We start from the raw sequence: 21,390 nt of genomic DNA, 5'->3' as shown, positions 1-21,390 counted from the left end.
CTCTGCAGGACTGACTTAGTACAACTCTTCTTCTTCTTCTTCATCCAGATCCTTTGCACAACTTGAGCTCATTTCTCAAGTGCACATGATGGGTGCTAAAGAGGAAACATCACAATGACCCTCTTGTTTCTCTTGCCTTCAGGGAAACATTTTCCTGGGTTAATGCTGATGTTGCTGTCACTGGTTTCTCTCTTCGATTCTTTTTCTCCTTTCCCTCGTACTATTTTACAATGGCAGGGGGTTGACTGCTGTGCTGTGTGGGATTTTTATTATTGTTATTATTATTTCATGCCAACTAAGGGAGCTTCTCCCAGCTGGAGACTGCAAATGGTACTGGAGGTCTCCTGCCGCTGCGATTGCCTGGGTGCCATCGGTTACAGCCTCCTGCATCGCAGCCCCCGCTCCTCCTTTCAGACCAGAAGATTTTCATCTTTCTGTATTATTTCATTAGTCACTAGATAAAATTATTCCCCAAATATTCCTTGTTGCAAGCCGTGCTTCTGCCAGGCCTGCAGCCACAAACAGCGATATGAAGCGTGTCGAGCCCGTGACCCTTTGGTAACAACCGCAGCTTGGAAATCTTCCTCTGTGGGCTGCCCTTGGTGAGCGTTCCCTGGAGTGAAACACGAGGATTGTTATGGATCCCTGTTTGGGGATGTGTTGAAGAGAGAATCTTTTCTGTCAGTTTGGGAATTTTTTCTTTTGTTTTCAGCATTGCTGAAAGTACACGTTATTGGAAGAAGCTCCTCCTATGTTGAAAGGCATCTAGGAATATTTAGTTGTTAGAAATGTTGCAAACATTTGCAATAAAGCAGTGAAAGAAGTGCGTGCTACAAAATCAATTTCTTTGCTGATTCTCCATGAAAATCTACTGTTTCCCAGTAGTCTGCCTGGTTAGATGTCATGTGTGATGAAGGCACATTAGCCAAGTACTCACCAATTTTCCCTAATCCCCATGTTGAAAAAATTACCCAGTGCCTTCTGATGCTTCCTGGTGAAAATCAGGGAGAACTTGAAAAAAGAGTTACAGCTAAACTAAGGAAGATCTATCGCCCAGTGTTACAGACAGATCAAGAATTAACTGTATTAACATTATTTATATGACAGGTTATCTAGAAAGTGTGAACAATATTGGAGCTGAAGTGTATGATGTGTGGCGTAGCCACATAAATCCTTATTTAAGACCATTTCTCATGCAGTGTGCTCCACTGGGACACATGCCACGGCACCTTGAAAGCATTCTGTTCCTTTTTCTAAATAAAAGGAATAAAATGCATACCGGATTTAGGCCCAGAAGATCCAGACTATCACAAGAGGTAGGCAGACCCTCTCAGGTTTGCTGGGTAAGTCCAAGGCAGAGCTCATCCTGAGCGGGGAAATGATCCCAGTGTGCAGGTGCCTGGGATAGCTGCCTTCATCTGTTAATGGGGAGTGGCGTTTTGGAACACATACAGTTAGGGCTGCTGGCTTCAAGATAACCTGTAAAACCTGAGAGATTCAACCCAAGGAGAAAGTAGAGAGAGTTGCAACTGCAAAACAAGCCTCAGACAGAACCGGGAGCAGTTAATGGTAATAAAAAAGCTCCTGTTCCCAACACGCATTGAAAATTTGTGGATAGTGTTAATATTACTCTGAATTAGACTTCTTTTTTATTATTATTTATTTTTACATACAGAGTTGAAGGAATAGAACACTTGGAGACTGGGGAAAAAAATTAGGAAAAAAGGAAAATCTCTGTCTTTTTAACTGAGTTCAGTAGGCAGTGCCTACGGCTTCTGCCCCTGGCCAAGCCAGAGCGCCGGCAGCTACTCGAGCAACCTGTAGTTGCCTGCAGCTGCTGGAATTGTTTGGGAGCGTCTGCATTGCAGCGTGCTGGGAGATTTGGGGTGCTTTCAGCCAGAGGGGATGTGCAGCGGGCAGGATAACATCTGGCACGAGAGGGCCAGAGCCTGGGAGGATCCCGTGGGATCGCAAGCGCAGGCCCCACGGTGGGGTTTGTGCAGCCCTGGTCGGGTGGGTGCAGCTGGCAATTGCCTTGGTCCCAAATGTGTGTCTTGATACTCTAAAAGCACAGATGCATTGGCCCCTAGCAACAGCCACAAATGGAAATGATTGAAATGATAGAAAACAGAACTGAAAAGGGAAATAAAAGCTCCTGATGCCTGGGGTGGTGCGGAGAGACCTGGAGAAGTCCCACTGAAATCAGAAGGCTCCATTCTGCTCTTCCTCGTCTACTTTTACAGCAGTTTTCCCCCCAGCTGCAGCCCCTTTTGTGCCCCAGCGCTGGTGCAAAAAATCCCCGCATCTAAAAATGCCGAGCCTGCCTGGGATCCCTCCTCCCTTCGTTGTTTGCCTAAAGCTGCTGCAAGGTTTGGAGTTTGGGTTTTACACCTCAGTCTAGATAAGCCAGACCCCAGACCTGGCCCTGCAGGTGGGCACTGCCTTGGAATGGATGATTTAAAAAAAAAAAAAATCAATGAGTTTGCTTGTTTCTGCTTTCAGCAAGGGAAAAAGCTGTTTAGCCTGTCTAGAGCAGACAAAAAAGGGAGGAAGAGGAGGAAAAATCATCTTTTGCCAGAGCTCGGCTGGGTGTGTCTCCTCGCCCCCCCCCCGCAGCGGGTCTGTGTTTCTGGCAGGCAGTCTTGCCTGGGAGGGATCTGCCGTCAAAGCCACCCAGGAAAGGAGGCCTGATACGCTAATTAATATTCTGAACTAGTGACCCTTCTTTTTCTTTCCACCCCTTCCCTTTCTCTGGGCTCTCCAGCCTCTCCCCGCCGCGGATGGCTGCAGCCCCCTCCAGCTGAGTCAGTCCTCCCTCCCCGCAGCATTGCAGCACCTCCGCAGCTCCCTGCGCTCCTGCTCCTGCAGCACCCGCTCCGCTCCCACCGCCGCAGCATGGCCAGCACCGTCTCAGGTAGGACAGACATCTTTTGGGGGGCTTGTCATGAACCTGCTCATAAAACCAGCAGGTTTTATTTTTTTTAATCATTATTCTGAGGGTTTGGGTTTGTTTTTTTTTTCCTTGCATTTCGGGGGAGTTCTCTGATGAGGAGGCAGCTGGTATGGCAGCATTGTTCCCCTTCCTCCCCCATACACACACCCCTCTGATGCAAGATAGCAGGTGGGCTTTTTATTTTAATATGAATACACATGTGATAAACTTGCCAATTTAAAATATTGCTGCTGTTACATTGTGCCACAAGAAGATGCTGCTGCATGCCAATTAATTATTATTTTTGTAACGTGACACAGCTTTTTTTTTTTCCCCCTAAAAAAAATGTGCATGCTGTGTAACTGGATGCAGAGAAATCAGCATTTACATTTTATTTTGTGAAGATCATGTGTTGCCTACATGGGTAATGGAAAGAAAGACACGGACCAGACACTGACAGTAATGCCCTAGAAAATCCCCCCAAACCCAACCAGAATAACCTGGATGGGTTTCTGTGTATTCTCAGGGTTTCCCATCCCTAGATTTCTTCACAGCTCACATTTCTTCCTCAGAAGATGCTCCAGGGGAGCGGTCCTCTGATGGCGTTGGGTGAAATCAAATGCTGCAAGGGAAGCCCTTCCTCCCTCCTGCAGCACTAACGGGGGTCGCCCGGGCGCCCGGTGCCGGGGTTGGGTTTGCCTGCAGGATGGCAGCCTGCCCTGAGGATGCTGCGCTGCTTCCGTCCAGCCCTTTCCTAAAGATGTGTCTTGTCCCTTCTAACTGGAGAGGAGGGATTCAAATGGCCGAAACTGGGAACGTGGGTGATGGAGAAGAAAAGCCTGAAATGGTACAATGAACAGTGGGTGGGTTTGGAGGGTCCTTTTCTTAAAAAAAAAAAAACCAACAAGTTTATTCTTGAAATGGCTCTGAATTCTGCAGTCCATAAAGAGGGGCTTGGGCGGGGGAAGCTAAATCCTGGAGGGCTGGGACACAGAGCTGAACAAAAAGGAAAAGTGGGCAGTGCTTTGTGCCCCCCAGGCAGGGAACCAGCCAGAAGGAGACCAGGCAACACTTCTTGCTTCTTTCACTGGCCTTTGCTGTCTCCTGCTGTGCATTTTCTATTCCTTTCTCCTTCTGAAAGACCAGGAAAGGCAGAGGGACAGAGAGATGGAGGGGGGGTGGGAAGGGTGCAAGGGTGCAGCTGATCCCGAGCGGGCTTTGCATGCAATTAAAGATGGTAAAGGAGCATTGAAAAAATATGTCTCTGTGATAGAAAATCTCCAGCTATTGTACATATTTCTGCGAGTATCCCTGTCTCAATGAGTGTGTGCGGCAACGCACGCTCGGGAGGTCCCACCCATCTGCCTTCCTCTCCTACAGAACAGGATTGGACCTCGTTTGCAGAGTGGGGGTGGGAGGGACGGATCAGACTTACCAGCCATCTAAACCAAGGTTGCATCGAACTTGAGATGGACGAGGTGGCAGATGAAACACGCGTAGGCATAACACGCATTTTCCACTAGGTGCATTCTCACCCTCCCAACCCACCCCATGCCTATGGCGTATTTCATCTTCCCCAAGATGCAGTTTTACTGTCACAGGAGATTTAGGACCATGGAGAAGTGTGTGCTTCAGAGAAACCATGCTTCCTTGTGGCTCAGGGCAAGTAGAGAAACAATTTCAAGGAGTAGAAAGTCACGGAAACCAGTGCTGTGGCAGGAGGAAAGAGAATAGGGCGATGTCTGCCAAGGGAGGGAGCAGGGCTGAACCTCGCCCAGCTGCCTTTGCAGGGAGCAGCTCCCCATCGCCTACAGCACTTACAGCAGGAACGGAGAGTGCCCTGGAACGGCAGGAGAAAAAGGCAAGCAAATCCTTAAATTAAGGAAAGAGTCTTGTTTGCTTTCTTCATTATTTTCTTCTTTATCCTCAGCAAGAGCAAATCCGTGCTGAAGGGAGAGCAGCTGCAATTGTCTGCAGCTGGTGCCCGGGGGCTTATCCCCCTAGGGAAGATTTTCTTGGGTTTGTTTAAACAAACCAACCAATCCCTGGGATGAAAAGAAACGGGGCTTGCTTCCCCCAGCGCAGCAGTCCTCTCTCTTCCCTCCCTGCCACCTCAGGTGTTTTCTCCTGGCCGCGGTGGTTGGGTTTGGTGCTAGAGCAGCGGAATCGGCGGCACATGCTCAGTGCGGGCTCAGCTGCGGTGCTGGCCCTGCTGCCGGGCAGACCTTGCAGGGGCAGAGCCCTCGCACCTCCTCCCCGCAGCATCTGCACGAGGCTTTGTGCTTTTGCACACCGTGGAAGCGGCGTCTGGCTGGACTCTGCAGGGCTGCGTAACTCTCCCCACCATTTGCAGGCATCGGGGTTGAATAAAGAGACTCGAGATTATGAAATGATGCAGTAAGGTGACAGCCTCATGGGCTTTTCTCTGACGTTAGTGTGTCTGAGAAGGTGGAGCCAAGAGGAAACACCGGGTTGTCATTCCTGGCCTCACGACTGGGCATGGTAAATGTGCCTCAACAGATCCTGAGCTTTTCCCCTCCTACACCAAAATGTGAGAGTTGTGTGACTTTAGGTAGGTCTGGGTTATCCCCTCAATCCCTTTTCTGGATGGTGCTGGTGGACACTGTATGGTATCGTCCTGTCCTGACACTTCTACTGCCCGTGCTGGAGAGTCAGAGCCCTTTCTATCAAGCTCTCCATCTCTGTGTTCTCAAGAAATCACTATTTTCTTTTTCTTCAGGTGTTGATGGAGTCTATATGGCCTTGAAATTGATGGTACTTTTATCAGGATTTCAGTTTTACAAGCCAAAAGAATCTATTGTAGGCATTTTATATATATATATATTTTTTTACCACTGTATCCAAATGAGGGACCTAAATCCTTGGAAAATATTTGTTCTTTCTAAAATACAAATCATACCTTCTTTGATGGCACCATGTAGCCTCTGTGAGGATCCCTCAGATATCTCAAAAGAGCCCTTTTGTGGAGCCTACCAATGTTGGTTCAGATCTGGTGAATGCCTTGTTTTAGCAGATGAGCACATTCTCCTTCTGCAAAGGAAAAGCTGAGATTTAGTGGTCTGATGTGGCAACTGGAAGGCTGCAGATAAGACCTTTGTGACAGCAGTGTGGGCAGCAGGACAGATTGCAACTTCAAGCTTTCTTGGGGTGAACGGGGCTGATGATTCTTGATGACAACACTTGGAGGGACCTGAAGCTCACTAAAACTTCTATAGCCCTAAATTAACTGGAAACAACATGCCTGGCAAATCCCTCCCGCTTGCCCTACTGACGTGGGCTTTATTCTTCCAGGTGTAAGCTTATGTTTTTCCAAAAAAAAATCTCCTATCCAGAGGGGAGTTAAACTGATGGTCAAATTTTTGCCTGTGATTTAGAAATACAAAAGAGCTGGAGAACAACCAAAGACCATGTGCATGTGCTGCAGCACTTTGGCACAGCCCAACTGCTGAAGAGCTGCTCAGCATATTTCCAAACAATCCTTTTATTCTTTCAAGGTGCCTCTACGTGTTTTGTGCTGTACTAGAGAATCTTATATTCTCTGGTTGTGTTTCTACAAGTAATACCACTGCGTAACGGGCAAGTACAATAATCCTCAGTTAATGCAAAGGAAACCAAGGCCCAGAGAGACCAAATGACTGTCTGTGGTCACACGGCGTGTCCGTACCTGACACATCGTGGCACTGGACTCCTGTCTTTGCCTGTCTCATGAACCGCTGCCTTACCCCATCCCCAGCTCCTTTGTAGCTCTTTGTCTCATCCAAACCTGACCCCCTGAACCTCTGTTTGCCCCAAATCCACAAACACCCTGGGACAGCTGCCTCCATTTGGCTCCTTCATCTGCTTTATCAAGCAACCCAGGCCATGCTTCTTCCTGACAATCAATCACTCGCCCAGCCCAGGCTGTGGGTCCAGCTCAGGCCCTTCTCTCTTGCTGAGCGTGTGGAAAGGGAGATTTCCCTGGTTATTTTCCTGAGGGCAGCCCACATGTCCCAGTGCTCCAGCCTGAGTGATTTGCTAATCCATTGGCTGTGCGTAACACGGATTGATGTGGCGTTCATGAGCTGCGAATGAAACCGAGGGGGGAAGGAGCCAGGTGACTGGAAACCGTTCCTGGGTGATAGTTTAGCAGATGTCCGACAGAAGGCAGAGGAACCCTCGCATCTGCTTGTTCCCAGGGTTGATTCCACATGAGCCCACAGTAATTTCTGGGCCTCAAATCTCGTGGTGAACAGCTGAGATGGTGTGTGGCATCAGTGTGGACTACAAGTGCTGATCTGAAAAAAAAACCCCAACCCTCTAGTGTTCTCTGGTTGTGTGAGCTCTCCTGCTGACCTGTTTTTGGAATTTGGGAAGCAAGAAGGTGGAAGTGAGTTAGACTGAAGTGAAGGTCTGGCCATTATTTTGATGATGGGATTGGTAGCAGGTGAGAGTATCTAGAGTCTGTTGTATTCTCAAGGCTTATCAAGGACTACGCTTGCATTTGTTGTGTACGTGGCATTGCAGTCTTTGTGCTGAAGGACTCTGTTCCCAATCCCTCTGGTTTCTCTGCCTTCTGTTTGTGCTTTGGTTCTATCTATAATTGGACTGTTCTCATTTTTTTCATGATATAATATTCTTTATGGAAGCAATTTTTCACTTCTCCAAAGTTATCTTTGCAAACCAAATTATTTTCTTGTAATAACCTTCCTTTGACCTTGCTGTCAGACATAGCACATCCAGTCTCATCCATTTAAATTGCCTGAATTCACATAAATTAGTCTTGCTGTGCCTCTGGTTCATTATGAATGACACTGTATCAGTGTTGTGCCTAAATGGCCTCGCTCTCTTCTGCTGGACGTCATGAAACACTGAACAAAAACACAGGCTGCTCAAACACTCTGCAGTTTCATTTTATCTGGGTAGGAAGCAGAAAACAAAACTTTTTAGTGAGTAAATGGGTGAGGTCCACTGGCCAGGCACATCGCGAGCGGGAGGATGGTTCCCATTGCTCACGCACCGCTCCCGTCCCCGGCTGTTCCTCCATCTCCTGCACCGCAGCCGCTCGGGGAGCAGCTGGACGGTGTCTCCGGGTGTTAACTTGGAGACAAACAAACCCTTTGCATGGAGAAATGTGGTCTGTAGCGAGGCAGCAGGGCCAGGGAAATGCAGGAGGTACCGTGCAGCACTAGAGGGAGCACAGGAAATGAGTCGCTCGAGGGAAAGCAACCAGGAGCACCCAGACCCTCCCGGTGGCTTGGTGCTGAGCGAGCAGCCAGGCCTAATCCTCTACCCACCAGTGAGACAAAGCTCTTGTTGCACCTCTGAGACCAAAGCGATGCTTTGGTCCCTTGGGAAGGGAGACAGCGGGAACGGAGACGGATCGCGGGAACGGAGACAGACAGCCTCACTAATTTATACACATATGCAATATTTGCTCAGTGTAAGCTGAATTTAATTTTACTAACTTAGCAGAAGTAAAAAATGCAAATAGATGCTTAAATTAGAAGTTCACCATTTCCCGTCTAATTGTTCTTAAAATACGTGCATGGTGCACTGGAAGATATAAAGTCTTTCCTGGAAGGGACTTGTTGGCCACATCACATTCTGACCAGCCAACTGTCTTACCTCAGTTCAAGGATTTTGTCCACTGGCATAAATATGTCCTCAGAACCTCATATCTATTGGCAAGTGTGCGTGCAGGCACTTCTGAAGTAAATTTTAGTGCTGAGGTTTGCAATGATCTTTTACCTCCGTGAGTTCTAAGCGTGCCCGTTCTGACGCAGTGTGGTTGAGACGTTGTCTTGCTTCAGGAGAGCGGGGGTCTGATCTTCATCGACACAATCTCCTGAACACTGACCCAGAGGTTAAGTTTTTTACTTTTCCTTACGGAACCAGAGGAGCTGCCTCTCCTCGCAGGATGCCTTTTCTTATTTTAACCTATCAGCAGCGCGGTGGACACACCTACCACGTATCTTTTGTCACTGGACAGGCCAGATCAAAAGCCTGTGAGCATGAGAGTGTCACTGTGGGTGTTTCTGCGTCCCCCCCCCGGGGTGTAACCACCGGTCCCGGCGCAGAGGCGGGGGGGGTCGCAGGGCTCCCTTTATTTCTCAGGGGGTGGATCAGGGGTGATTCCTTCAGGGGTCGATCCTTCCCCCCCGCCTCTTCATCCCGAAGCCCCCAGCCTTGGCGCTGTTGGGGGGGTCCCCGGGGTGGGGGGGTGGTGCTGAACGGACAGCTCCGGGCGGTGGTGCTGAACGGACAGCTCCGCGGGGGGGGTGCGGCGCCGGGCGGACCCTCCCCGGTACCGGCGGGGGGTCTCGGTCCGCTCCCACCGTTCCCGCTGCTTCGCCCCTGTCCCCCCCCAACACCCCCCCGGGCAGCGACGAGGCTGGAGCGGCTTTGCCCAGCGGTGGGGGCTGGTCGGGGCTCTTCGGGCTCTTCCCCCGGTGGTCTCCGGTGCCCCGGGAGCCCCCAGCCCCGCTCCCCCGTCCCCCCCTCCCCCGCTCCGTGCCCCCATGCAGCTAATTGCATGTGCCGGCTGGCGCCGGGGTGCAGCCGGGGGAACACAGCACTTCCAGAGCTCATTAAAGCACAGTGAAGCCGCGTCCTTTTGTCCTCTCGCTCCTTTTCATTTTAATTGACGGAGGGGGACGGTCACTTGGCTCTCCAGACGGGAGAGCGGGGCAGGGAAGATCCCGGTGGAATGGAGGCAGCTGCGAAATCACTCCAGCAGCTCTCCCGAAAGGCCGGGACTGCAGCACACCCTCATCTAAGAGGACCGTGAAACTACTGAAGTTCAAGTCATGAAATACAAAGCCCGGTGCTCTGTCACAACTGCTAGGAGACAATTAAACAAGCGGGCCAGGGCCGTGGCACGTCTGCTTAACGTCTTGGTTTCACCCAGGGCCAGACATAATGGTGGAGCAACGACCTCGGTGCGTGGTTTGTCTCTATTAAATGATAATGTCTCTCGTTTAATCCAGGGGACCCTCCTCAGGGCTCCTGGCAGCACATTATGAGATACATTAGTTTACTGCTGCATGCCACGACTTCGAGCACAATACAGCCCTCTCAGAGGCTTTCCAAAGATTTTTCTCATTAAGAACAAAATCAAAGATGGGCGGCTCTGTGGCTGGCACTGCTGATGTAAACTGGTCCTGTTTGGTTTACATTTAACAGAAGGGCTGGGCAGGGTATTAAAATCAGAATGTGGAGTGAACTGGAAAATGTTCAGTAAAGGTCTGAGCTGCAGGGACTGTCAGTCAGCAAAAGGAGGGTGTTAATTAGGGTGAAGTTCTGTACCTAGGAGGAAAAATAAGTGCAGTAGGCATAGAAACCACTGTTTTCCCACCTGAGTAGCCGTGGGAAGGCAGAGAAGAGCTGAAAGGTGTTCCTGAGGGCATACGGAACACAGGGTGACTTTTTTTTTTCTTTTCCAAATTGTTCTGCATCTAACGTCTCTCCATATCACAAAGTTTTGGGCATTTCCCCTTCCTGGCCCGGTGAAGGGTCTTGCTATGAAGGTGGCATTGGCAGCCAGGCTGCAGGTTCACCCCTGGCCAGAGATTGAAACAGAAGCTCGGTAAGGAAGGGACAAACCCAGGCCAGAAGCACAAGGACGTGGGAAATCCAGAGGCAGAGCCAAGGCTGGACGCCAGAATTCCTGTGCCCTGTGGTGGAGGCAGGAGGAAGGGCGGCACGAGGAGGCTCAGGGCAGGTTTGGCAGCACACGCAGCCATGAAGACCCTGTCCCCATGTGCCTGGGTGTCCCCTGAGCAGCCAGGCCAGACCAGAGCCTCACAGCCGCTGTGAGAGAGCAGCTCTCACCGCTGAGCCATCAGCTGCTGACCTGTGACATAGCAGCGAGGCTGTGAGGGTTACACTGATGTGATAAAAAGCTCGACAGCCTGACAGAGCACCTCTCTGTTTTCAAGTCATCCTTCTATTCTGAGGTTCTTTGTCAAGCCTGTACTAACAGTTTGCTGTCTTAAATGTGCTAAACTGAAACTACAGGTGAAGATTGCCCCAGAAACAGGTGCAGTGCGAGCTGTGTGTCGTTAGGGCAGCACCTTGCACACTTGAGATCGCTGAGGATGCTGTAGTGCATCCTCCAGTCACAGGGATGATGAGAAAACTGGAGGGCTCAAAGGGATTATGTATTTCCCTGTCCTTTGCAGAAGGTTGGGGGCCAGGTTGGACGGGGCTTTGAGCAACCTGGGCTAGTGGAAGGTGTCCCTGCCATGGCAGGGGGTTGGAACTGGGTGATCTTTAAGGTCCCTTCCAACCCAAACCATTCTCTGATGATTCTGTGATGTACTGTGGTTGCAGACCAGCATCAACCTCTGCCTGTGTGGGCCAAGGTGGTGACAGAATCCACTTACATCCTCCTTTCTCTGCTCCTGCAGGGAAGGAGGTACTTGGGGAAGCTGGGTTGCAGCACTTCCCCCCGATAGCAACACCCCTGAACCGTTTCATCACTCAAATGCCCATTTTTTTCTCCACATCTTACCTCTTCACCCTGATGTCAGAAATGCTGAATTGTGAAATATTCCGAATGTTCCCGAGGGTTGATGGGCGTCATTTTACCTCTGAGTCTGGAAGTGGAGTGGAGGAAGGGTCTGGGCAGCTGTCCCAACGTGGTTAACTACCCGGGCTGCAGCGTTTCAGCTCCTTTGGAGGGAAAATCCTGCACAGAAACTCTAGATGTTGTAAATTCCCACTGCATGTCTTCCTGTGACATTTGCCACTCTGGCAGATAATTCAGTCTGCTCTAGAACGGACGCTCCCTGGGGACCTTCTGGCAAGCTTTGGCAGCCTGGAAAAGCCTCCATGGAGTCCGGTAGCTGCCAATGGGTTTTCTTGTGTCTACTTGCTTCATTTCTCCATGAAAAAGAGCTGTCGTTGCCATTAGACTCTCTTCTCATTGCTCTTTTGTATTTTTCAGCCTACAAGGAGAAAATGAAGGAGCTGTCTCTGCTCTCCCTCATCTGCTCCTGTTTCCACACCCAGCCCCATCCCAACACCATCTACCAGTATGGAGGTACGTAACCTGCTCCCGCGGGAGCGGCGGCATCACTTGCGTGATGCTCCTGAGGTACCAGGGGAGCTCGTCAGCACACTGGGCTGCCCCATCCCGGAGCAGCAATCCATGTCTTGGCTCATGTTTTGTCTCCTTTCACAGTTTATTTTATTAATGTAACCTACATTTTCCCAGAAAGAAACTGCTTGCACTGGCCAGCTGCTTCATACTGGGGTGACGTACCAGGTGTTAACAGCAGGCTGGCCTTTCTGTAATTGTGCTGTGAAATGAAATTAATTGCGTTGTCCTGGGGGGGATGAAGCTGATCACTAATCAGGAAATTTTGAATACAGAACAAAATCACCCAGGTCAGGACATGGGCACACTCTAATTCTTATGTGAAGACCCCGGTGCCCTCAGGTGAACTCTCCCCTGAGGGTCACAGGTCCACAGAGCCTCTGGGTTTTTTTTCCCCCCCAAAGATATGGAGGTGAAGCAGCTGGATAAGAGGGCATCGGGCCAGAGCTTCGAAGTGATCCTGAAGTCCCCTTCAGATTTATCTCCTGAGAGCCCGATCCTTTCCTCCCCCCCCAAGAAGAAGGACCTGTCCCTGGAGGAGCTGCAGAGGAGGCTGGAGGCTGCAGAAGAGAGGAGGAAGGTAACGAGATGTGCTGTAGAGCTGTGACTTTTCTGTGACGGGTACTGATTGCACCAAACCCTAAAACTGGCTTAGCAGGAGCAATCAAAAATGTCTGGAAATAGTATTTCTGCACTTATTATTATATTCCACTTGTCAGATGAGTCATGGAGTGAGGTTCTGCAGCCTGGTTTAGGCAGGGAATTGGACTCAGTGCTCATTGTCGTCATCCTCCTATTCTTAAAACCACACAGTACAGGGTCCTCTCGCTCCTCCGCGTGTGACCCGGCTGGGCGACGGTTCTCACCAGCTAATTCTGCAGGAGATGCAGCAGCTGGTCACACACAAACTGAAACTCCAAACCTAAACACAGCCTTGTGTCTCTACCAGCTGGCTGTGCCCCACTTTATGGTGAGCGCTGTATAAAATGTCTTCTGGGGAAAACTATTGGAAAAGGGAAAATAAATAGAAATGTTACAAATGTCGGTGGGTAAGAGGAGAGGGAGCTGAAATGGTTTGAAGAATGAGGTGGCACTCGGAGAGGGGACTCTGCACCTGCAGACGTGTCACCTCGGTTTTGCTGAGCCAGTGGGTGCAACGTTGTGTCACCTGCCTGCCTGGAACACTGGACCCAGCAGACGTTGCCCCATAGGAGGAAAAATGTGTCAAAGTGTCTTCCAGGCAAGAGTGTTATGGGATGGAGGCGGGTGGCAGAGTGGTTTGGAGCAGAGGAGACGGTCAGAAAGCCTCTTGGGGGAGTTGACGGCTAGAAGAGTCTCTTGAGTTGCCTCACACCTCTCCCGACGCCTTGCCTCGGCAGACCCAGGAGGCGCAGGTGCTGAAGCAGCTGGCAGAGAAGCGGGAGCACGAGCGGGAGGTGCTGCACAAGGCGCTGGAGGAGAACAACAACTTCAGCCGCCTGGCCGAGGAGAAGCTCAACTACAAGATGGAGCTGAGCAGGGAGATCCGTGAAGCACATCTTGCCGCCTTGAGGGAGCGGCTCCGCGAGAAGGCGAGTGCGATGTCCTGGGAGAGGGCTGGGTGCTGACACCCATGGCGGGGTTTGGGGGGTCATCCCGGAGCGATGGGCACAGGGGAGAGGGCGTTTCGTTGCTGATGGAACACGGGCTGTGGAGCAGCTCCGCTCCGGAGCAGCACGAGGAGGGGGGATGTGTCCTTCAGGGTCAGTAGAGAAAACACCGTCTGGCTGATCTTGGTAAGTGCAAGCTCAAAGGCACAGGATCAGGCCCACCCCGCGTGCAGGGGCTGCGTGGCCGAGGGGATTTGCAGACGAGGGGACTTGCGAGTGCGTTCGCTGTAGGTTTGTGTCACCGCCTGGCTCCCGCGGAGGGGACGCTTCGCTCCTTGCAGGCGTAACCCACTGTCCTGGGGTGCGTCAGATGGGAACCTGGTCACTTTTTTTTGTTCTGATGCAAATCCTGCGTGCAGGAGAGGAGGAAAATAGAGGGTGCAAGAGCAGAAAGTGTTACCCTGGTGTCGTCTCTCCCATCTTTGCAGGAACTGCACGCAGCTGAAGTTCGCAGGAACAAGGAACAGCGGGAGGAGATCTCTGGATAAAGGGCTTTTCTACACATCTAGCACCTGATTCCTGTTAACAAACCAACCAATCGACCAACCAACACATTTTATTTTGTTTGTCTAGATGCGACGTTCGGTTCTCCATCCCCCCCTCCCCTGGTGTTCGTCCCCCAGCTACACGCTTCTCTATCTCTGCATCCTTAATTGTCAGTACTTGTGGGGATTCACAGATCATAGGGACCTCTAAGCAGAATAGCAACTAGTTCACATGAAATAGAGAATCAATTGATCAATCAGTCAATCAAACAGCTTCTTTGGAGGGTTTTGTCCTTTTTTTAAAAAAAAAATATTTCTTAAACTGATGTAAAAAATAATTAAGATATTAATAAATTCAACCAGCAGTGTCACGGAGATACGGATTTCTTATCCAGGGCTTTTACTCCTCTTGGTGTTTGCTCTGAGCCAAATATCAGTTTCAGAATAATGGGAAGTAAGTGACAATTTCTGTGTGTGAAGTGGAATAGGGAACAGCCCCATGTTTGCCAGCGGTAGGAGCAAGGAAGGAGAGAGGGATGGGATGGCTCCGGAGTCGCAGTGTGCAGAAACCCCCATCTCATGGCTGCGCCGGGAGCCAGCCCAGGCAGGCAGTGACCCAGAGTCCCCACCTCTGGATGATTCTTTGATAGCCCGTGGGGAGGCAGGTGAGGGTCTCCACCCACAGCTCGGGAGGGGAGTCCCCGTCTCGGCAAGGCCCCGTCACCGCAGGCACCGCCGGACGCCCTGGTGGGCCGCGAGCTGGAGGAGCCCCTAGACTGAGCCACCCTCTCCCTGGCAGAGCGGGGACCGAGAGGTCTTGGCCGAGCAGCCCAGGAGAACCGCGGATGGCGATTGCGTCCCCGGCTCCATGGGAGCCCTGGGAGAGGGCGCTGGGTCTGCGGCCTCTCCAGTGCTCCTGCAACACGAGCTGTCACTCCAGTAAGAAAGAAAATCCAGTAGAGATGGTGCATGGTTGTGAAATAGTCTTTTAGTGAACAGAATAGTCATCCTTCCCTCTTTCCAAAGATGGATGGGACTCTTCGGTGCCATTACAGGGCAGACACCGAGACCAGAGGTTGCCAGATGAGCCCCGGAGCTCTGGCTCGTAGGCTGGGGAGTCAGGGCACCTCCAGACCCGTGGCTTTGGGTGAGATGGAGCTAAGAGGGGAGCAGTTCTGCAGTAAGGGGTGAAGAGATGTCCCCATGCTCATTCCTTGTCTATCTTTAGCTTTTCAAGGCCTATTTTTAAGAAAAACTTGTCTCTTGATTGAGGTAGGGATGAGCAGAGAACGTGCAAGCATGGCAGTAACATCTTGATCTAAATAGGTGACTGTCAAAGCCCACAGATTCCTCATCTTCTAGTGTCCCGGCTTACGGAGGTGGCCAAGCTCCAGGCAGGCACCGCGCACTGCGAGGGGCTGCCAACCTCCCGCTGAGATCCACAGACCTGCTCACCCGGCCCCAGCTCTGCTTCTGCCTTGAAAAACAAAGCGGAGATGTTGCATCTGAAGAGCAGGGCATGGCCACCCGCCGGCAAGCGGGGCCTCGCGGGACGCAGTGCTGGGGACTCAGCCCTGCCAGAGCGCGGTCCTGCGGCGAGGTTTAGCAGAGGAGATGGTGGAAGCTGCTTTCATTTGAGGCAGAAGGTAACAAGAATTCCCCTCTGTCCTGCGCTTGGAGATTACTGGGTGGTTATTTTTTTAACAGAGTTTCGGGCGCAGGGTGCCTGGGTGGTATTGACACCGCGGCACCGCTCCCTCCTCCTCGCGATGGCCCCTCCATCCCGGCTGCCCTCTCAGACCCCAGAATAAACCAAAGGGGCATCCAAGGCACCGAGACGTTTAATTAGTAGTAATTGGTAGTTAGCTGTGCCTCCGAAGAGCCGTTCTGTGGGTGGGATGAGGGACTCCTGCGGTGGGTTTTGCAGGATCTTTGGGGAATCATTTCCGTGCACAGGGGGTGCAGAGGGGGGGCGTGGGGCTCCCCGGGGGGCGATGGCTGGCAGCGATGAGAAGCTAGAGCAGATGAGGGGTTTGCATGGGGAACGGCGAGAGGCCACAACCCTTGCCTCTCCCCTCTGAAAAAGAAATCATCACTGAGTCTTGTCAGAAGCTGGAGTTTTCTGTCTACCTTGTTCTTTAATTAGGTAAAGAATTGCTTACAGTCTGGGGTGAGCATCAGGCGGTCGCAGAAACCCCCCCAAAAGCCAAAGAGCAGCAGCTGCTGGAGATCAAATCCCGGGCTCTTTGCTAATCTCCCCAGAAGTCCCAGCTGGATTCGGGAGGGATCCCTCGATGGCCACAGTTTGATGTCAGGGGACTCTGCTCCTAAAAGGAAGGGCTACCTTACTCCCAAACCCCTCCGCCTGGGCCAGGGGGAGGACAGGACTGTTAGAAAGCCCCAGCACTGTCAGTGGGAAAAAAAAAAAAAAAAAAAGATTTAGGGCAAAGAGGGAAAAGGGAAGGAAACTGAGGGTTGAATTTCTTAACAGTAGCTAATGATCAGTTTATAGTAGCAGCTGTCTTAGATAAGCATCTGTGTAGAGCGCGGCATCACCGCCAGCATCACCTCATTCATATAGTGACGAGAAATTTTAAAAAGTTTAAAAAAAAAAAAAGAATTTAAAAGTAATTTAAGCGAAATGTTTGTGTGTAAGAAATGGTTGAAACTGTCAAATGTCTGTGTCCCACGTTGGTGGGATCTGAGAAGGTATCTGCGAGATATTAACCCTGTCCTACTCTCTGTGGTGCTGAGTGTTTGCTTGGTGTGTAATTCTGACCTGGAGCTTGTTGTAAATACTGTTTTTAGTACTATGATTATTATGATTATTATTATCAGAAATGTTGTACTCATGAGCAGGAGTTTAAAACAAGAGAAACGACCGTTTTCACTCCCTCCTTGGGGCTCAGAAGGAGTCGGAGGCTGGGCTGGGTGAAGGCAGGCTGCTGGCGGGGTGGGATGCCGGACCAGAGAGCAGCTGGAAAATCACGGCGTCGGGAGCTGGAGGCAGCTGAGTCCTGCGGGCAGGGCGGTGAGAGCGGGGCCAGGCTGCTCCTCGTGCTGGGGAGGAGAGGGAAGGGCTGAGAGGTGATGCTTCAATTCTGGTACATGTAATTTAGTGTTAACCCAAACCTCCTCCTGTAAGGGGGTCCAGGCTGTTCCCTGCAGCCCCAGGGGAGGCCGGAGGAGCCATGAGGTTTGGCGTGTGCTGAAGCAGGAGCGGTTGGTGGCAGGCTGTGCTGGGTAGAGCCGTCGTCCCCAAATAGCTACCGAGTCCCTGGACTCGGTTCCTGCCTGCGTCTGCCTTTGTGCTGTCAGCTTAGGGCCCCAGTCCCGCTCTCCTCCCGCTCCCCGGAGGCCAGCCTGGATCTCAGGTGGGGACTTATTCCTGCAATAGCTTTGCCTGGCAAAGAATCCCGTGGGAAATGTGCAGGAGAGTGGCCCGGCACACGGTGCTCACGCAGGTGTGAGCACTGGGAAACTCCTTTTTTCTCCCCTCCGTCAGGTTGGTGCTGTGAGGGACAGTGGACGTGGCTGGAAAACGTGTTACTGCAGGGTAAGCTCCTGCGTCAGAGGAGCAGGGATGTGCAGGGAGAGTTTTGCATCGGTAGTGTCAGGGAACTGCTGCCAGGGAAACAACCTCATCCGTGGGGCCGGGTGCTTTGGGTGCAGCAGAGCGATGTTGGCCCGGTGCGGGTGAATGTAGCAGGGATGTTCGGGAGCTTGACATTTGTCCAGTGCCACTGGACGCTATCAGGGAAATGTGTGATTGCTTTGGCTGCCTGCACCAGCTCCCGCGGTTTCGGCTGGACGAGGGGTGTCCACCCACCCGCCGCGCCGCTCCAAACCCACCGGGACGGTGCTGCCGGTGCCAGCGGCTCACGCGGCGCCGCACCTGACCGGCAGCACGTGGCCCGGCCCGGGATCGCGGTCATTTCATGCCTTTCCATCTCCCAGGGTTGCTAGCGGTTGTGTGCAGCAGCATACTTCATGCCTCAATCGAGACTAATTAAGTATCCTCATTAACATCCTTACCGTCCCAGCCTCCCTCATTCCCGGACCGTTCCCACGTACCGCGGTTGCCGGCGCGACACGCAGCCCCCCAGTTCCCGGGGCCACCTTCCTTATGGTCGGGCTTGAGGTTCTTCATTGATTCCCGGAGGTGTTTATCAATTAAGCTTTGTAACCACAATTAGCAGCCCCATTTTTGCAGCAGCGTGTGAACACCAGACTTCGTGCCTGGTAGGGAGAACATCCTCAGGGCGCTGGCAGCGTCCCTGCCCGGACCACGACCGTTTGCAGTTGTGTGAGGGAGGAAAGACGAGATGGTGGCAATTTATTACGTGCATGTATACACCTTCCAAAGAGCTGTCCTGGAGAAGGGCCTCTGATTCGAGCAAGACAGAGACGCTGAAGCTAAATGAGCTCCCAGCTGGCACTGACAGCCAGGTGGTGAGTGAAGCTGTGGGAGAGCTGGGACAACGGGGCTCGTATCCCAAATTAAAGCTCTGCGCTCACATCACCCCTTACAGCAAAGAGCTCAGCTCTGTCCGTGAACGGGTGTTTCAAGGCTGCTGGCCCCTCAGACTGCTTCTGGACTGAGCCTATTCCTTGTCTTATTCTTTTTGAGTCATTAAAAAATCTTGCTGTGACCCAGACGTGGGGTTACCTTTGAGTTGACCTTCCAGGATGGTGGCAGTTCACGATTGCATGCATCCTACCTTGGGGGTAGGTCGGTATCGCTGCTCCTTTTCCAATGTAACCTTCAGCTTGCTTGCTTTTGCTTAGCCCGGTGTGAGTCTCTGGCCCTGGCTCTGCAAAGCCTGTCTCATGGGGTTCGTTTAATTCCCTCCCGCTGCATTACTTCCCTCCCTCGCAGTGGCTGTGCACTGGGCTGTGCACACACGCACAGAAATGCATACGTGGAAACGATATATGCACATACACTCTTATACCACTTGAAATGAGTCAGGGAATGGCTGTTTACGGTGCTAGAGATTTCTTACTATCCATGCTAGGGATGAGATGACATAGTAAGACCAATAAACTCCACCTTTGTAGTCAGTTGTCTTTAAGTAAAGCAGAAGAGGGGCACTGGCCAACTCCTACGTTTGGGTGCTCCGCGGTCCCCGGGGTGCAGGGAGGCAGCTGCCCCCACCCGCCGCCAGGATGGTGGGACCCGAGCGCGGGGGGCAGCCGGGCATCCCAGCCCCGGGTATCCCCCGTGCCTCAGTTTCCCCCCTCCCCGTGCCAAGGGGACACGGACGCTCCCTACCCCACGGGGACTGCGGGAGAGCCGACGCATCCACGTCTCTAAAGTGCTCTGAAAATGGAAAGTACCCAAGTACCGAGTCGTGGTACACAACCGTCCACCCCGGGAGGAATAAACTGGCCCAGGGCTGCAGGCAGAGGTTTGGAAGGTGATTGCGTGGCCGCGGGGCTGAGCCAGAACCCCAGGGCTCAGCACCCCAGCTGCCCTCCCGGGCAGGATTCACTCCTCCTGCCGCAGCCTGGGCCACCTTTGCTCGTGCCGGGGGCGGGGGGCAGCCGGGTGGGGAGCTGGCGCGGTGTCGTGGAAGGACTTTCCATCACTAACAGAGCCTTGTCCGGTTCCCTTCGGTCTACCGCGTGCATTTCATTGTCAACTTGAGGTTGTTGTTGTGCAAAAGAAGTGATTATGAAAAAAAAAGAAAAAAGAAAAAAAAAAGAAATAAACTTGGTATGAAACCATATGTGTCCGTCTCTCTCCATAAATGGATCGGTTTAGTTCTGAGGCTTCTCTTTGTATTGTGAGAATACTAATAAAATGCATTAAACAGAAAATTGACCTAAAGATTTAACAAAATAGACTTTAAGCATCTGTAGGCTAAATGAGCACTTTGCACCCAACATAAAAGACGCAGACACCCACAGTTTATCACCATTCTCAGAGGAAAAAAATAATAAAATGCTTGAATGAGGGTGCTGCTGACATCCCTTGGGGCTGGAAAGGTGAGGGTATGCCAAGTCTTTACAGAAGAAGGTTGAAAAAGATAAAAGACAATTACAAATACCATAAATCCAGTTCTGGAAAATACGTGAGCTTCTTTTTTGTAAGAAATCCAGCGCTTGCTTAACGAGCTTTTCCTGAGAAATGATCCAGCCTTCCCCCCTGGGGAGCAGGGCCGGGGTTCCCAAGGAGAGGGGCCCCTAACCCAGGAGACCTTGCACGGCCAACGCTCCGAATCACATCCCTGGGGCCAGATACACAAAAATGTCCAAAAAGCTGCAACTGAAAACACGGAACTTTGTGCTCCATGAGGACACCTGAGGGGAAGGTGCCTGGCCGCTTCCCCAGCTGCTGTGGAAAGGATCCCCCCACCTTGGTGTCTGAGAAGCTCAGCCCAGGAGGTGGGAAATTTTAATTCCCAGGGCAGCTCTTCCAACCGAGGGGGGCGGCCAGCACTGGGGCCATCACCGCAGCGGGGTCACGGCGGCGGCCGAGCAGCCTCTGCCCGATGCTCTTCCCATGTGTGCGCGGGGACGCACAAACAGGAATTCTATTTTTGCAGCGGGACCTTCCTGATTTTAGAGATAACGACCTCACGGCAAACACAGCACCGCTCGCTTTTTGTCTGAGGTTTGCTCTAGACCACTGACCCGGGCTCTTAAAAAAAGTGGATGTAGTTCAGTGAGCCCCTGCATTTGCTGCAGGAAAATAGGCACAGCACCTCGGTGCCACAAAATTCAAGATTTCTTAGAAAGTCCAAGCGTGGTCACCCTCTAACTAGTTAATTTAAGTCAGATCCTTCATCCTCTTGTGATCTGAAGGAGAAAACCACAGAGGAATGGGGATGTGCTGGGGAGAGGGGGGACGGGAGGAGCAGGAGGCGACGCAGAGGCTCCCACTGCCCTCGAGCCTCTGCCCACACCTGAAGCCCTGCAGGGCCGAGCACTTGCAGGCAGCACCGAGGGGGCTTAAAGACACGATACTGATGTTTTGGACTAGATTGTAGCACGCACCAAAATGCTGCTTCAAAGATCAAAAGCAGGCCAAGAAAGCAAAATATCTAAGTAACTCTTGGAAGGATCCCTACAAAGTGCTCGAGCCGTGTCTGAGCGAGGGGAAGAGAACAGCGGCTCTGGCAAGGTAAATGCAAAAACACACCTGGGCAGGCAAAAAAAAAAAAAAAAATTTTGCAGGGTGATTTGCTAAAGGTTTGAAAGAAAACAGGCCATCCCTTC

General features: G+C 51.7%; 1 protein-coding gene across 1 annotated transcript; it reads left to right on the top strand.

The window, feature by feature from the left end:
• Positions 1-2,622: 2,622 nt before the first annotated feature.
• On the top strand, positions 2,623-19,896 carry STMN3 (stathmin 3). The gene is made up of 5 exons (XM_074887907.1): positions 2,623-2,914; positions 11,880-11,975; positions 12,437-12,612; positions 13,412-13,603; positions 14,110-19,896. The coding sequence occupies exons 1-5, from the start codon at positions 2,896-2,898 to the stop codon at positions 14,167-14,169; spliced, it is 543 nt and encodes a 180-aa protein (XP_074744008.1). The 5' UTR covers positions 2,623-2,895; the 3' UTR covers positions 14,170-19,896.
• Positions 19,897-21,390: the final 1,494 nt, after the last annotated feature.

This window comes from Strix uralensis, chromosome 18 (assembly GCF_047716275.1).
Source record: "Strix uralensis isolate ZFMK-TIS-50842 chromosome 18, bStrUra1, whole genome shotgun sequence".
NCBI lineage: Eukaryota > Metazoa > Chordata > Aves > Strigiformes > Strigidae > Strix > Strix uralensis.
Note: the sequence above shows the minus strand (reverse complement) of the source record. Positions and strands in the feature narration are given on the sequence as shown.

Bases quoted from the DNA above. Each gene is read 5' to 3' on its own strand.
- STMN3 (XM_074887907.1), top strand. The intron at 11,976-12,436 runs GTACGTAACCTG...TCCCCCCCAAAG, and splicing joins CACCATCTACCAGTATGGAG to ATATGGAGGTGAAGCAGCTG. The intron at 12,613-13,411 runs GTAACGAGATGT...TTGCCTCGGCAG, and splicing joins CTGCAGAAGAGAGGAGGAAG to ACCCAGGAGGCGCAGGTGCT.